A 16100-nucleotide genomic window follows, 5' to 3' on the forward strand; every position below is an offset into this window, starting at 1 on the left:
CCATTCCCTTAACCCACTCTCATCTCTGTCATGCAGCTACACATTCTTGCTAAGGTCTCAACTTATAACTGACAAAACCAAGAGATATTTTTTAGTACCTCTCTTTGACATCAGACACAACGACCACATATCTTCAAAAATTTCTACTTTTCCTTCAGTGTTATTACTCTCTTATCTGTAATATATTCCAGTTTCTAGGTTCCTGGTTAAATATATTTGTATATTATGTTATATATTATCATAAATACAATTTTTTACAAAAATTTTAATGAGACCTGGAATAGCCACCAAATCTTTTGTTACACATAACAGCTTGGTTATTATCTGGTACCAAGACTTATTAAACTTAAAGATCAATTATACACTAAAAAAACTCTAACACTCTACATTTTCTCACCTCTCCAAGTTGATGAATGGTAGCTGTATTACATTTTCTAGCAAATGTTAGAAAATAAATACAATCTTTCCTTCGAGGGAAATATTATATTTTGATAGCAAATGTGAAAATAAGTGCTTTTTGAAAAAAATTCATGTTATGTACAAAGGATTTGTAAAAAATGTTGACTGTTGTCAAAAATAAATACATTAGTGAAATAAATAAAATTAATTAAAACACATAGGTCAGCACATTTCAAAAAACTGGAGGATGAATTATTATCTGTGCTTAACTCTATCAAAGAATTTTAGTAGGTTTTGAACCTGTTATAAACTTCCAAATTAGTTTGTACGAACAACTACTTAACATCAGGAAAGATGGCAGTTACTAGCTGATTTCAACAAGAACCTTTGACTATTAGTAGATAGGACTGAAAAAGTATAATAATTTAGTAAATACAGCCAATGGTACATTTCTTTCATTTGGATTCTTTTGTTTTTAATTTTTAAGTTTAATTTTATTTTTTTTTATACAGCAGGTTCTTATTAGTCATCAATTTTATACACATCAGTGTATACATGTCAACACCAATAGCCCAATTCATCACACCGCCATCCCCATCGCCCCACGGCTTTTTCGCCTTGCTGTCCATACGTTTGTTTTCTACATCTGTGTCTAAACTTCTGCCCTGCAAACCAGTTCATCTGTACCATTCCTGTAGGTTCCATTACATGTGTTAATATATGATATTTGTTTATCTCTTTCTGACTTACTTCACTCTGTATGACAGTCTCCAGATCCATCCACATCTCAACAAATGACCCAATTTTGTTCCCTTTTATGGCTGAGTAATATTCCATTGTATATATGAACCACATATTTACCTATTCATCTGTCTTTATCCATTCATCTGATGGGCATTTAGGTTGATTGCATGACCTGGCTATTGTAAATAGTGCTGCAATGAACACTGGGGTGCATGTGTCTTTCTGAATTATAGTTTCCTCTGGGTATAGGCCCAGTAGTGGCACTGCTGGATCATATGGTAATTCTATTTTTGGTTTTTTAAGGAACCTCCATACTGTTCTCCATAGTGGCTGTATCAATTTACATTCCTACCAACAGTGCAAGAAGGTTCCCGTTTCTCCACACCCTCTCCAGCATTTGTTGTTTGTAGATTTTCTGATGATGCCCATTCTAACTGGGGGGAGGTGATACCTCATTGAAGCTTTGATTTGTATTGCTCTAATAATTAGTGATGTTGAGCAGCTTTTCATGTACTTCTGTTCCATCTGTATTTCTTCTTTGAAGAAATGTCTATTTAGGTCTTCTGCCCATTTTTGGATTGGGTTGTTTGCTTCTTTAATATTGAGCTGCATGAGCTGTTTATATATTTTGGAGATTAATCCTTTGTCCATTGATTCATTTGCAAATATTTTCTCCCATTCTGAGGTTGTCTTTCTGTCTTGTTTATGGTTTCCTTTGCTGTGCAAAAGCTTTGAAGTTTCATTAGGTCCCATTTGTTTATTTTTGTTTTTATTTCCATAACTCTAGGAGGTGGATCAAAGAATATCTTGCTGTGATTTATGTCAAAGAGTGTTCTTCCTACGTTTTCCTCTAAGAGTTTTATAGTGTTCAGTCTTACATTTAGGTCTCAAATCCATTTTGAGTTTATTTTTGTGTATGGTGTTAGGGAGTGTTCTTTTTTGTTTTTTTTGTTTTTTTTGTTTTTTTTTTTTGGTACGCGGGCCTCTCACTGTTGTGGCCTCTCCCGTTGCGGAGCACAGGCTCCAGATGCACAAGCTCAGTGGCCACGGCTCATGGGCCCAGCCGCTCTGCGGCATGTGGGATCTTCCCGGACCGGGGCACGAACCCGTGTCCCCTGCATCGGCAGGCGGATTCTCAACCACTGCGCCACCAGGGAAGCCCCGGGAGTGTTCTAATTTCATTCTTTTACATGTAGCTGTCCAGTTTTCCCAGCACCACTTACTGAAGTGCCTGTCTTTTCCCCATTGTATATCCTTGCCTCCTTTGTCATAGATTAGTTAACCATAGATGTGTGGGTTTATCTTTGGGCTTTCTATCTTGTTCCATTTATCTATGTTTCTGTTTTTGCACCAGTACCCTACTGTCTTGATTACTGTAGCTTTGTAGTATAGTCTGAAGTCAGGGAGTCTGATTTCTCCAGCTCCATTTTTTTCCCTCAAGATTGCTTTGGCTGTTCGTAGTCTTTTGTGTCTCCATACAAATTTTAAGATTTTTTTGTACTAGATCCGTAAAAAATTTCATTGGTAATTTGATAGGGATTGCATTGAATCTGTAGATTGCATTGGGTAGTATAGTCATTTTCACAATATTGATTCTTCCACTCCAAGAACACGGTAAATCTCTCCATCTGTTGGTATCATCTTTAATTTCTTTCATCAGTGTCTTATAGTTTTCTGCATATAGGTCTTTTGTCTCCCTAGGTAGGTTTATTCCTAGGTATTTTATTCTTTTTGTTGCAATGGTAAATGGGAGTGTTTCCTTAATTTATCTTTCAGATTTTTCATCATTAGTGTAAAGGAATGCAAGAGATTTCTGTGCATTAATTTTGTATCCTGCAACTTTACCAAATTCATTGATCAGCTCTAGTAGTTTTCTGGTGGCATTTTTTGGAACCTCTATGTATAGTATCATGGCATCTGCAAACAGTGACACTTTTACTTCTTCTTTTCCAATTTCTATTCATTTTATTTCTTTTTCTTCTCTGATTGCCGTGGCTAGGACTTCCAAAACTATGCTGAATAATAGTGGTGAGAGTGGACATCCTTGTCTTGTTCCTGATCTTAGAGGAAATGCTTTCAGTTTTTCACCATTGAGAATGATGTTTGTTGTGGGTTTGTCATATATGGCCTTTATTATGTTGAAGTAGGTTCCCACTATGCCCACTTTCTAGAGAGTTTTTATCATAAATGAGTGTTGAATTTTGTCAAAAGCTTTTCCTGCATCTATTGAGATGATCATATGGTTCATTCTTCAATTTGTTAATATGGTGTATCACATTGATTGATTTGCATATATTGAAGAATCCTTGCATCCCTGGGATAAACCCCACTTGATCATGGTGTATGATCCTTTTAATGTGCTGTTGGATTCTGTTTGCTAGTATTTTGCTGAGGATTTTTGCATCTATATTCATCAGTGATATTGGTGTGTAATTTTCTTTTTTTGTTGTATCTTTGTCTGGTTTTGGTATCAGTGTGATGGTGGCCTCATAGAATGAGTTTGGGAGTTTTCCTTCTTCTGCAATTTTATGGAAGAGTTTGAGAAGGATGTGTGTTAGCTCTTCTCTAAATGTTTGATAGAATTCACCTGTGAAGCCATCTGGTCCTGGACTTTTGTTTGTTGGAAGATTTTTAATCACAGTTTCAGTTTCATTACTTTTGATTGGTCTGTTCATATTTTCTATTTCTTCCTGATTCAGTATTGGAAAGTTATACCTTTCTAAGAATTTGTCCATTTCTTCCCGGTTGTCCATTTTATTGCCACAGAGTTCTTTTAGTAGTCTCTTAGGATGCTTTGTATTTCTGTGGTGTCCGTTGTAACTTCTCCATTTTCTTTTTCTTTTTTTTTTTTTTTTTTTTTTTTTGTGGTACGCAGGCCTCCCTCTGTTGTGGCCTCTCCCATTGTGGAGCACAGGCTCCGGATGCACAGGCTCAGTGGCCATGGCTCACAGGCCTGGCCGCTCTGCGGCATGTGGGATCTTCCTGGACCGGAGCACGAACCCATGTCCCCTGCATCAGCAGGCGGACTCTCAACCACAGCGCCACCAGTGAAGCCCTTCATTTCTAATTTTATTGATTTGAGTCCTCTCCCTCTTTTTCTTGATGAGTCTGGCTAATAGTTTATCAATTTTGTTTATCTTCTCAAAGAACCAAGTTTTAGTTTTGTTGATCTTTGTTATTGTTTTCTTTGCTCTATTTCATTTATTTCTGCTCTGATCTTTGTGATTTCTTTCCTTCTGCTAACTGTGGGTTTACGTTTGTTCTTCTTTCTCTAGTTACTTTAGGTCTAATGTTAGATTGTTTGAGATTTTTCTTGTTTCTTGAGGTAGGCTTGTATAGCTAAAAACTTCCCTCTTAGAACTGCTTTTGCTGCATCCCATAGGTTTTGGATCGTCGTGTTTTCATTGTCATTTGTCTCTAAGTATTTTTTGATTTCCTCTTTGATTTCTTCAGTGATCTCTTGGTTATTTAGTAACGTATTGTTTAGCCTCCATGTGTTTGTTTTTTTTAAGTTTTTTTCTCTGTAATTGATTTCTAATCTCATAGTATTTTGGTCAGAAAAGATGCTTGATATGATTCCAATTTTCTTAAATTTACTGAGGCTTGATTTGTGACCCAAGATGTGATCTATCCTGGAGAATGTTCTGTGCGCACTTGAGAATAAAGTGTAATCCTGTTGTTTTTGGATGGAACGTGCTACAAATATCAATTAAATCTATCTGGTCTATTGTGTCATTTAAAGCTTCTGTTTCCTTATTTTCATTCTGGATGATCTGTCCATTGGTGTAAGTGAGGTGTTAGGGTCCCCAACTATTATTGGGTTACTGTCAATTTTCTCTTTTAGAGCTGTTAGTAGTTGCCTTATTTATCGAGGTGCTCCTATGTTGGGTGCATATATATTTATAATTGTTATATCATCTTCTTGGATTGATCCCTTGATCATTATGTAGTGTCCTTCCTTGTCTCTTATAATATTCTTTATTTTAAAGTCTATTTTACCAAATAGGAGAATTGCTACTCCAGCTTTCTTTTGATTTCCATTTGCATGGAATATAATTTTCCATCCCCTCACTTTCAGTCTGTATGTGTCCCTAGGTCTGAAGTGGGTCTCTTGTAGACAGCATATATATGGGTCTTGTTTTTGTATCCATTCAGGAAGCCTGTGGCTTTTGGTTGGAGCATTTAATCCATTCACGTTTAAGGTAATTATCGATAAGTATATTCCTAAGACCATTTTCTTAATTGTTTTGGGTTTGTTTTTGTAGGTCTTTTTCTTCTCTTGTGTTTCCCCACTTAGAAAAGTTCCTTTAGCATTTGTTGTAGAGCTGGTTTGGTCGTGCTGAATTCTCTTAGCTTTTGCTTGTCTGTAAAGCTTTTGATTTCTCCATCAAATCTGAATGAGATCCTTGCTGGGTAGAGTCATCTGGGTTGTAGCTTCTTCCCTTTCATCACTTTAAGTATATCATGGCACTCCCTTCTGGCTTGTAAAGTTTCTGCTGAGAAATCAGCTGTTAACCTTGTGGGTGTTCCCTTGTATATTATTTGTTGTTTTTACCTTGCTGCTTTCAATAATGTTCCTTTGTCTTTAATTTTTGCCAGTTTGATTACTGTGTCTCAGCATGTTTCTCCTTGGGTTTATCCTGTATGGGACTCACTGTGCTTCCTCGACTTGGGTGGCTATTTCCTTTCCCATGTTAGGGATGTTTTCAACTATAATCTCTTCAAATATTTTCTTGGGTCCTTTCTCTCTCTCTTCTCATTCTGGGACCCCTGTAATGTGAATGTTGTTGCATTTAATGTTGTCCCAGAGGTCTCTTAGGCTGTCTTCATTTCTTTTCATTCTTTTTTCTTTATTCTGTTCCATAGCAGTGAATTCCACCATTCTGTCTTCCAGGTCACTTATCCGTTCTTCTGCCTCAGTTATTCTGCTATTCTTTCCTTATAGTGTAGTTTTCATTTCAGTTATTGTATTGTTCATCTCTGTTTGTTTGTTGTTTAATTCTTCTAGGTCTTTGTTAAACATTTCTTGCATCTTCTCGATCTTTGCATCTATTCTTTTTCCGAGGTCCTGGATCAATTCACTATCATTATTCTGAATTCTTTTTCTGGAATGTTGCCTATCTCCACTACATTTAGTTGTTTTTCTGGGGTTTTAGCTTGTTCCTTCACCTGGTACATAGCTCTCTGCCTTTTCATCTTGTCTATCTTTCTGTGAATGTGGTTTTTGATCCACAGGGTGCAGGATTGTAGTTCTTCTTGCATCTGTTGTCTGCCCTCTGGTGGATGAGGCTATCTAAGAGGCTTGTGTAGGTTTCCTAATGGGAGGGGCTGGTGGTGGGTAGAGCTGGGTGTTGCTCTGGTGGGCAGAGCTCAGTAAAACTTTAATCCGCTTGAGTGCTGATGGGTGGTGCTGGATTCTCTCCTTGTTGGTTGTTTGGCCTGAGGCAACTCAACACTGGAGCCTACCTGGGCTCTTTGGTGGGGCTAATGACAGACTCTGGGAGGGCTCACGCCAAGGAGTACTTCCCAGAACTTCTGCTGCCAGTTTCCTTGTCCCCATGGTGAGCCACAGCCACCCCCCACCTCTGCAAGAGACCCTCCAACACTAGCAGGTAGGTCTTGTTCAGTCTCCCCTGGGGTCACTGCTCCTTCCTCTGGGTCCCGATGCACACACTACTTTGTGTGTGCCCTCCAAGAGTGGAGTCTCTGCTTCCCTCAGTCCTGTCGAAGTCCTGCAATCAATTCCCACTAGGCTTCAAAGTCTGATTCTCTAGGAATTACTCGTCTCGTTGCCAGATCCCCAGGTTGGGAAGCCTGACGTGGGGCTCAGAACCTGCACTCCAGTGTGTGGACTTCTGTGGTATAAGTGTTCGCCGTTCTGTGAGTCACCCACCCACCAGTTATGGGATTTGATTTTATTGTGATTGTGCCCCTCCTGCCGTCTCATTGTAGTTTCTCCTTTGTCTTTGGATGTGGGGTATCTTTTTTGGTGAGTTCCAGTGTGTTCCTGTCCAGCAGCTAGTTGTGATTCTGGTGTTCTCGCAAGAGGGAGTGAGAGCACGTCCTTCTACTCCGCCATCTTGGTTCTGGCCTCTCATTTGGATTTATATATCTTTATGAGGTATGTTTTTCAATTATGACAGTTATTTAAACCAAACATTCAAACAACTGTACACAATTCCATCATTATTATATGTTAGTTTAAACAATGACATGTTTCATCGACTAGACTGTAAGCTATTTAAAAGTGGAGATTTTCTCTTCATCATTGTATTCCTAGGACTCTGACTATATGGCATACAGCAAACAGTTATGCAATAAATACTTTGTGAATAAATGACCAAAAATATAGGTAAGTACATTAAAATGAAAATTAGTACACACACACACACACACACACACACACACACACACACACACACGTATATGTATAATAGTGTAATGCCTAGTCAGGTAAACAAAATATTACCTAAAATTGATTTAGCCCCAAATCACAATCTGATGGTGTTTAATGGCTCAACTTGTAACTATGACTTTCTTAATGAGGAAATGTTCTCATTAATGAAGATATTATAGTTATCCTATATAACATATGAGAATCTTTCCTTTCAAAGTGAATCATCAGTGTTATAAGGAATGAATATAAAGTTAACAAAAATAAAGCAAAACCAGTAGAATAACTGTTTCCATAATAGAACAATGTAAACATGACCCAGCACAAACAAAACTGTAAAAGTATTAAAAATTAGACTTTCAAAATAATAAATTCGAAATAAAAATAAAATAACAGCAGTTTTATTTTAAGACTTAGTTTATATCCACTAGTCTCATTAAGAAGGTGATAGCTACTTCGCATAATTTTCACCATGGTATGAATCTTTCTTTCTTGTTTTATTTTTTAATTTAATAATAAATCATATAATTATTAATATAAATATTTCTGATACTAAATTACACTTAGTCGTTTTATGGTACTTAAAGCAAAGAAGCCCTCACTGCAATTTTATTTGAAAAAAAAATTAGATGCACACACAAAATAATATTCTAATAGCTTTTAAATTCTAACTGCATCTTTTAAAAGGAAGATTCAAAGAGAAATGTAAGCAAAATGAAGAAAACAAATGCTATTCCCAAAAGAGGATTTGTAATATCTATATTTTTTGCTAACATGATATAATAAATTGCTAAGGATTATAGGAATTATTATATTAATTACATTTAGTAAAAACTTTACCTTATAAAAGCTGAGATACAAAATGACTCATTTAGGGGAACTTCCCTAGCGGTCCAGTGGGTGAGACTCCCTGCTCCCACTGTAGGGGGCGCAGGTTTGATCCCTGGTCAGGGAACTAAGATTCCAGATGCCATGCAGTGCGGCCAAAAAAAAAAAAAAAAAAACCACCAAAATGACTCATTTACAACATGAGTAAAAGTTAAGCTGAATTTTATGGATGATATCTACCAATCAATCTTCCATGCCCAAACTATATGTAGGGTCTTTCACTCTTAAAATGTATTGCAAGGGCAGTATGGAGCTGAAGACTATAAAATGTATAAAATGGAAGGTATATTAAATATGGCAGTACTTCTATAGCAAATGGTATCACTGTTTTTCATTTTTAGAAACATTATAAAACTTCCTGGAAAGCTTTTTCCCTCATTCTCAGGTTTATAGTTCCCTTAGTTATAAAAGTTCGATGTTATCTAAAAATGTATCCATGATTTATTGATTATACTCTAATAATGCTTAAGAAGAAAAAAGAAGCTATAATACTTAAAAGATCAAAACAAAATAAAAACAAAATAAGCAAAGCCAAATTTAGAAGCAAAACTATCCCACTGACACCTACCTCCTGGAAATGCCATTAGCCAGACATTTATGGCTACAGGATTTAGAGGAGAGGGGTGATGACGTTGGAGAGAAGTTGAGAGGGGCAATCAAACTGCTGATGATCTCAGTCAACTGTGCGCTCTGCAAGAAAACAGTAAATCTTTTACTACTGCTAAGTAAGGAATATGGTTAAATCTCAGAACTTTAGTGCCTATTAAAGTTTAACTTCTCATGAAACAAGTAAATGTTTATGTTTTAGTAAATATTTTACTCTACAAAGACAATTTACACCATTACTGATTTTTCCATTATTATAAATAAATCTACATTTTAAAGTACTCCTTTTTTTTCCATATCGTTTTTTGCTTCAGTTCTTTTGTCTACTCATCCTATCCTCTAAAACATTTGGGCTTCCCTGGTGGTGCAGTGGTTGAGAGTCTGCCTGCCAATGCAGGGGACACAGGTTCGTGCCCTGGTCTGGGAGGATCCCACATGCCGCAGAGCGGCTAGGCCCGTGAGCCATGGCCGCTGAGCCTGAGCGTCTGGAGACTGTGCTCCGCAACGGGAGAGGCCACAACAGTGAGAGGCCCACGTACCGCAAAAAAAAAAAAAAAAATTAGAGTAAAACATTTAATCTCAGCTGATAGAATCTACATAAATATTTTCTTTGAGGCAGCCAAATTAATAATAACAAACTCATAGCTATAATTTATTAAGTGCTCACTATGTGCCAGGCACTATACTAAGCACTAAGCATAGAATATTTCTAATCTTTACAACCTGCAAAGTAGATAATATTAGTACTACTGATACTACTGTTATTAAAATCAATTACAGATGAGGAAGCTGAAGCAAAGACAGATTAAGCAGCTTGATCATGGATTATAAAATTGGTAAGAAATGGAGCTAGAATTCAAACTTAGGCTTGAATCCTATACCATACTGCTTCTCAATATTTTTCCTAATTCGAATATACCAGTTTTTTCAGGTACCCCAAACTTTCATTGACCCTTATCCCAAACTTATATGTAAGATATTTGTAATATACAATAAATATTATATTATTCTCAAAACAGTCACATACAACAATTATAATAAGCATAAGCCACATCAATGGAAAACAGTACACTTCTACAAAAGAATGACAACACTTTTCATTACACATGCAATCCATCGTAGTTCATTGTAGGAAAAAGGGAAAGTATGAAGGGGTTTCAAAAATGAAAAGTAAATAACCTGTAATCATATTTCACAGAGAAAACCATTGCTAATATCTTGGTATAGATCCATACCCCAAGAAAAAACTTGTTATTTTGAATTCATGCGAGCATGAGTGTATGTACAACATGCACACATGCACACACACATCCGTTTAAGTAAATTATGCTGCATCAATTTTTTAAAATCTGGTTTTCTTACTTAATATAGTGTGACTACATTTTTAAAATATATAGACATATTTCACTGTTTTATTAACTGAAAGATATTCTATTCTAAAATACAAGGGCGTATGGAATAATTATTTTGAAACTATTTGTATGAAACAAATAACATGCTATTAGAAATGAGACTAAAGAATATGATAGAGCTAAATATAATATTTGAACTCTTCAAAGTCTTCCATGAAAAAGACCCTGAAATGATTTCACCACTTATTTTCTTGAAAAATAATACATATCTAATGACTTTATTTTAAAATTATTACACATTTTTAGATTAAACTTAGTTTTCAAAATCACCAATACATTCTTTATCCATCTATCAAGTATTCATTAATTTGGTCATACAAAGAAATTTATAGAGTACACTCTTCTCATTGTTCCACCTCCAAAAATATCTAAAAATCTTCTTAGCCATTGGAGGTCACTCATCAGTACGTGTGAATAATTGGTCCAGAGTGCCAGCATCACAACCAACCTCCAGCTTTACCCTAACAACCACCCCACCCCTGCCCAATAAAACCTCATATACTTGAGTCCATATTTGGGATAGAAAATTCACGGTAAAAATGAATATAAAAGTAAAATTAGGAGAGGCATAATTTGAACTCTGAAAAAAAATCAATTTTAAAAGTCAAAACACTTACTAGCTATTTATAATGAGGTTTCTAATGTAAATATACCAGTGTGAAATTTATTTTAAATTATCTGAAGTTCTAAAATAATGTCACCTTTCAATTTATGAACAAAATATATTATCTAATAATGGAAGTATGCATTAATACTATGAGTCAATGTTATTTTTTAAAACACATATCAGTCTACAACCCAATAGTGCCTTTATATCTTAACTGCCAACTCTTTACTTGTTTTTGAGGAACATAAATAAGTTTGGTAAGCAAAACATTCCTCTAACAGTAAATTTAATCAAGTCAAAGGATTACCTGATCTATCTACAAGTTCCACTGTGGCAGGCAAACAGTTATATACCAATAGATTATATTTTAAAAAACATGTGTAATACCACGCTTGCCACTCTTTCTTCCATTTACTCACCCCTAGACTATCTTCTTCTTCTTTTTTTTTTTTTTTTTGGTACGTGGGCCTCTCACTGTTGTGGCCTCTACTGCTGCGGTGCACAGGCTCTGGACGCGCAGGCCCAGCGGCCATGACTCACGGGGTGGGATCCTCCCGGACCGGGGCACGAACCCACGTCCCCTGCATTGGCAGGGGGCCTCTCAACCAGTGCGCCACCAGGGAAGCCCTAGACTGTCTTCTTCAATGAGTATTTGAAAACAACTTAATTTTTAATTGACCTACAAAACCATTATTAGCATATATTTCAAGAGCACATTACCTGTTCACAGGTAATTTATAAATGACCTCTATAAGTGATTGGTGCTGCCCCTTTCTGCATCCTTTTCCTCTCCATGTCTAGAGCCATTAGTATTCTCACAACTCCTGGTTCCTTTCCCTCCCAAAGCCTCTGACACTCCTGTCAGCAATGGGACTTAAAATGAACATGATACCCAAGGCCACCTTCATAGGTGAGCAACTTGTGCAGTAACATGGGGCTGCACTCAGAAGGATCCTATGTTTGGTTAATGCTCTGCTGTCACTGGCTTAAAACTTAAAACTGTTTTTAACAAAGGGCTGTGTGATTTCATTTTGCCCTGGGCCCAGCAAACTAGCCAGTTCTGATGTGAACCCAGGTCCAACCAAACAAACTGGTGCTACCAAGGAGAAAGAAAAAATACAAGAGGGACTTCCCTGGTGGTTCAAGTGGTAAAGAATCCTACTCACAATGCAGGGGAAGTGGGTTCAATCCCTGGTGGGGGAACTAAGATCCCACATGTTGGGGAGTAACTAAGCCTGCGCACCACAACTACTGAGCTCACATACCTCAACGAGAGAGCCCACCTGCCACAAGCTACAGAGCCCATGCACTCTGGAGCCCATGGGCCACAACTACAGAGCTCATGCACCCTGGAGCCCATGCCCTGCAACTACAGAAAAAAAAAAAACCTGCACGCCACAACTAGAGAGAAGCAAGCGCCGCAAGGAAGAAACTGCGTGCCACATCGAAAGATCCTGCGTGCCTCAACGAAGACCCCGCGAGCCGCAACTAAGACCTGACACAGCCAAAAAAATAAATACCTAAATAAAACAAATAAATATTAAACAAAAAGAAAGAAAAAATACAAGAAACCTCTTTCCAAAGGATAAGTAGAGACCTACAGGTAAAAAGAGTCAAAGGTCTGACTGATCAAGTGCTCACGTTATTCTGTGTGAAATAACTAGGATCAAACTGAAAAGGTACTGATCCTAAGGGATGAGGGGAGGGAAAAAAAAGGAAGGAAGAGGAATATAACCAGTATTGATTTAAAACACCACTTCTATGGTAAAGTGCATTCCAGTTTAACACCAGATAATTACAAAATAACTTTCTGAATTATAAAATATTCATAATAGTATTTTGACAATGCATTGGAAATTGGAAAATTAAGAAAAACTCTAGGCAATTGCAAACTTAACAAATATGGGGTGGGAGAAGTTACCCCACATTCTGACTTACCAGGATCAAGACAGTAGTAATCTGGTACTAAATTACTTCACAATGTATGTCAGAAAAACAACAACAACAGAAAAATTAAATGTGGGCAGGGATGAGAATACATATTACCCACTGGAATAATGTAATCATGCAGCTGTGGTCCCAACTGAGTATATTCTGGCAGATTCAATCTGGTTGCAAGTTAACAAACTCTTAGAAAGCCAGGTTTGTTTAAGAGCCAACGAAGTCTAAATTAAAATAAATGGCTTATATTTTTTCTATTTCCTTAGTTTTTCGATTACTCTGCTTACCAAATAAAATATTTGATTTATATTACATTCAGTATTTTAAATGTATCTAAGTTTTTGCACATTTAATATTTTGTAGATATTATTATCAACATAATCAGCTTTCAAAAAAGTCTTACTGCTATTTTTTATTAAGTTCACATTGGGCTAATAAATTTACTGTGATTTTCAGTGATGTGTTTTCCTATTCAAGTACAAGTTATGACTCAATTATTCTTATTTTATGTAATGCAGTTGATATTTATTTTTTAATAAAATACCTTCAATATTTCATGTCTATTTCTATACATTTGATATTTTGGCTATTATATATGTAACCTCTTCTTCATTTAAATTTTATAAATAATATGAAATAAATTTTAAATATTAATCTTGCAAAAAACTGTTTTGATTTCAAAGGATAAATATAGGACAGAATAATTAAACTTCTGGAGTCATCCATAAGAGGATTTAAATACCAGGAAAAGCTTTGGAATCAAAGTAGTTTATTAGGAGTTTATTAGACTCTCTATTTCCACAATCATTTTTTAATGAAAGAATCCATATTCTAAAGTTATCTTTCACTAAAACTTTCTATCAATAAACTAATCAAACACCCCATTCAGATCGATTAAGTGGTACCACTGTTCTTTCCCCATGAGAAAAGTCCAATGATGAGCTATTTTGTTAGAAAACAAGATTTTCCAACCCTAGTATAAATGAGTTATCACCCTATAGCTATGTACCAACACTTTACATATTATATTTATTTATTTATTTTAATATTTTTAAAATGTATTTATTATTTGGTTGTGTAGGGTCTTAGCTGCTGCTGGCAGGCTCCTTAGTTGTGGCACGTGGGCTCCTCAGTTGTGGCATGCATGTGGGATCTAGTTCCCTGACCAGGGATCAAACCCAGGCCCCCACATTGGGAGCGTGGAGTCTCAACCACTGCATCATTGGGGAAGTCCCACATATTATATCTAAATAACCTTAATTATATCAATATTATAATAGAGACTATGTATACTAAATATTTTAATTGTATTTAACGTCAAACAGCCAACTTTAATAACCAATATCTTAAACAGAGACACGTTTATTTGAAGAGTTTATAAAATCAATTAAAAGTCATTTTGATGCCACTCACACTTTACTCTTACTTCACATTACCTGTTTTTCTATATTGCGAAGAAGTAGTGTAGGGCTACTTGGTGACATTTCAAAATCTTGCTCTGGTAAAGGATCTTGACACTCCTGAGGAATCTGGGGACTCCCTGTAGTGTTCAATGAAGCAGCTTGGTCTGTGAATTGGATCTGCTTTTTCAAAATGTCTTTTGGAAGTCGACATTCTTCTAGGATCACTATCCCCTAGATAAATAGCAATTAAAGAGTTGCAATGAAAACAAATTGACTGTTAGATGAACTTTAACATTACAATGTTCTCGAACCGTGCTTTTTATTATTCCTTGGAAATCAGAAAATAGACATTTGGAAGTACAGTTTAACTCTGTAAAAAAGTCACTGATTTAAAACATGTGCAGATAAAATAATGTATATTTGATGGGTTAGGCTTGCAAAATAGTCATAAATTACATATAAGAAGTTATTTTTCTTATTGGTTTTAGTTATTAGCATTAAAAGCATGATACATTTAGAATAAAGTAAAAGGCTTATATGCAGAATATGAACATTTCTGACTAAAATTTAGAACATTATCAGATATAACCTTCTGATATTTTGGTCACTAGCATTCCCACTTGAGTTCTGTATTTAAGCACTCCTAATTTCATAAATCAAAATATCAGTTACAAACATCCAAACAGTAATCTAACTTTATATTAACTTCTTTCAGAGCACTCTAAAGAAGCCCAACCCTGTTGCTGCCAGCCAGGGTTGGCAGGACTGCACCACTGAGAAAAAGTACTCTCTAGGCCAAAGTTCTCATTGCTTACAGAGTAGATGAGTTATTAATAAAGACACAGGTTTTCAACTTTGATGGAGTATTTTCTGAAATGTAAATAACTGGAGAAATGAATAGGGATCTAGCTGCCTCTGTACTCCCTGCCTACCATTCACACATATACATTCCTCAACTGGCTTGCTGAACTTTCCCCACATTCCCTAGCTTCTTCACTCCAACTGTCCTCACCCTTAAGTCCCTCAGAGGTAATGTAAACAGGAGAGAAAGGGGAAAAAGGATTGCACAGATATGATCTTAATGGTTTCACAGTTCTCATCATAAAATTTCTTCCCTTCCTACCCCTTTTACTACACTTCCCCTGCAAAGAATAATACATATTAGTATTAAATATATGTGTGTGTGTGTGTATATATACATATATATATATATGTATATACACACACACACACACACACACACACACACACACATACCTACATACTTTTTTGGGGGTAAAATGTCAGTAAGTTCCTATAGGCTAGTTGGAAAGGTATTAAATGCCTAATGTGGCTAAAAAAATTATATTCTTGAATGAAAAATAGACTGAAACATTAATATAAACAGAGTATTTCAAGATGGGACAAATTATATAATTGCTGTGGGCTAGTTTGCATCATGTATAAGTACTATACATAGGATGGAAACCACCTATAGATTATATGTTATATATAAGCAGTCTTAGTTTACTCTATAATTTAGAGAATATATCACTTTAGAATTAACATATTCAGATATTGTATTAAACATACATTTTATTATTTTATAGTAATATATTACAAATGATGCTTGAAGAAAAAGTAACATTTTCTTTTTTACCTATACTTGTAACAGCACTACTAACTTTTACAAAGATATAAGGACCCAACTGTTGATCCCATGTAAA

At 35.9% G+C, this 16100-nt stretch overlaps 1 protein-coding gene across 9 annotated transcripts in view; it reads right to left on the reverse strand.

Annotated features, from left to right (window-relative positions):
- Positions 1-16100, reverse strand: part of KANSL1L (KAT8 regulatory NSL complex subunit 1 like) — a 168186-nt gene that overhangs the window by 83548 nt on the left and 68538 nt on the right. For all 9 annotated transcript variants that reach the window (XM_059053757.2, XM_067026797.1, XM_059053760.2 and 6 more), the window contains 2 exons: positions 14428-14625; positions 8994-9115 (listed from right to left, as the gene is read on the reverse strand). In XM_059053757.2, the coding sequence (XP_058909740.1) occupies positions 8994-9115; positions 14428-14625 (320 nt within the window). The remainder of the gene's footprint in view (positions 1-8993; positions 9116-14427; positions 14626-16100) is intronic.

This window comes from Kogia breviceps, chromosome 2 (assembly GCF_026419965.1).
Source record: "Kogia breviceps isolate mKogBre1 chromosome 2, mKogBre1 haplotype 1, whole genome shotgun sequence".
Classification (NCBI taxonomy): domain Eukaryota; kingdom Metazoa; phylum Chordata; class Mammalia; order Artiodactyla; family Physeteridae; genus Kogia; species Kogia breviceps.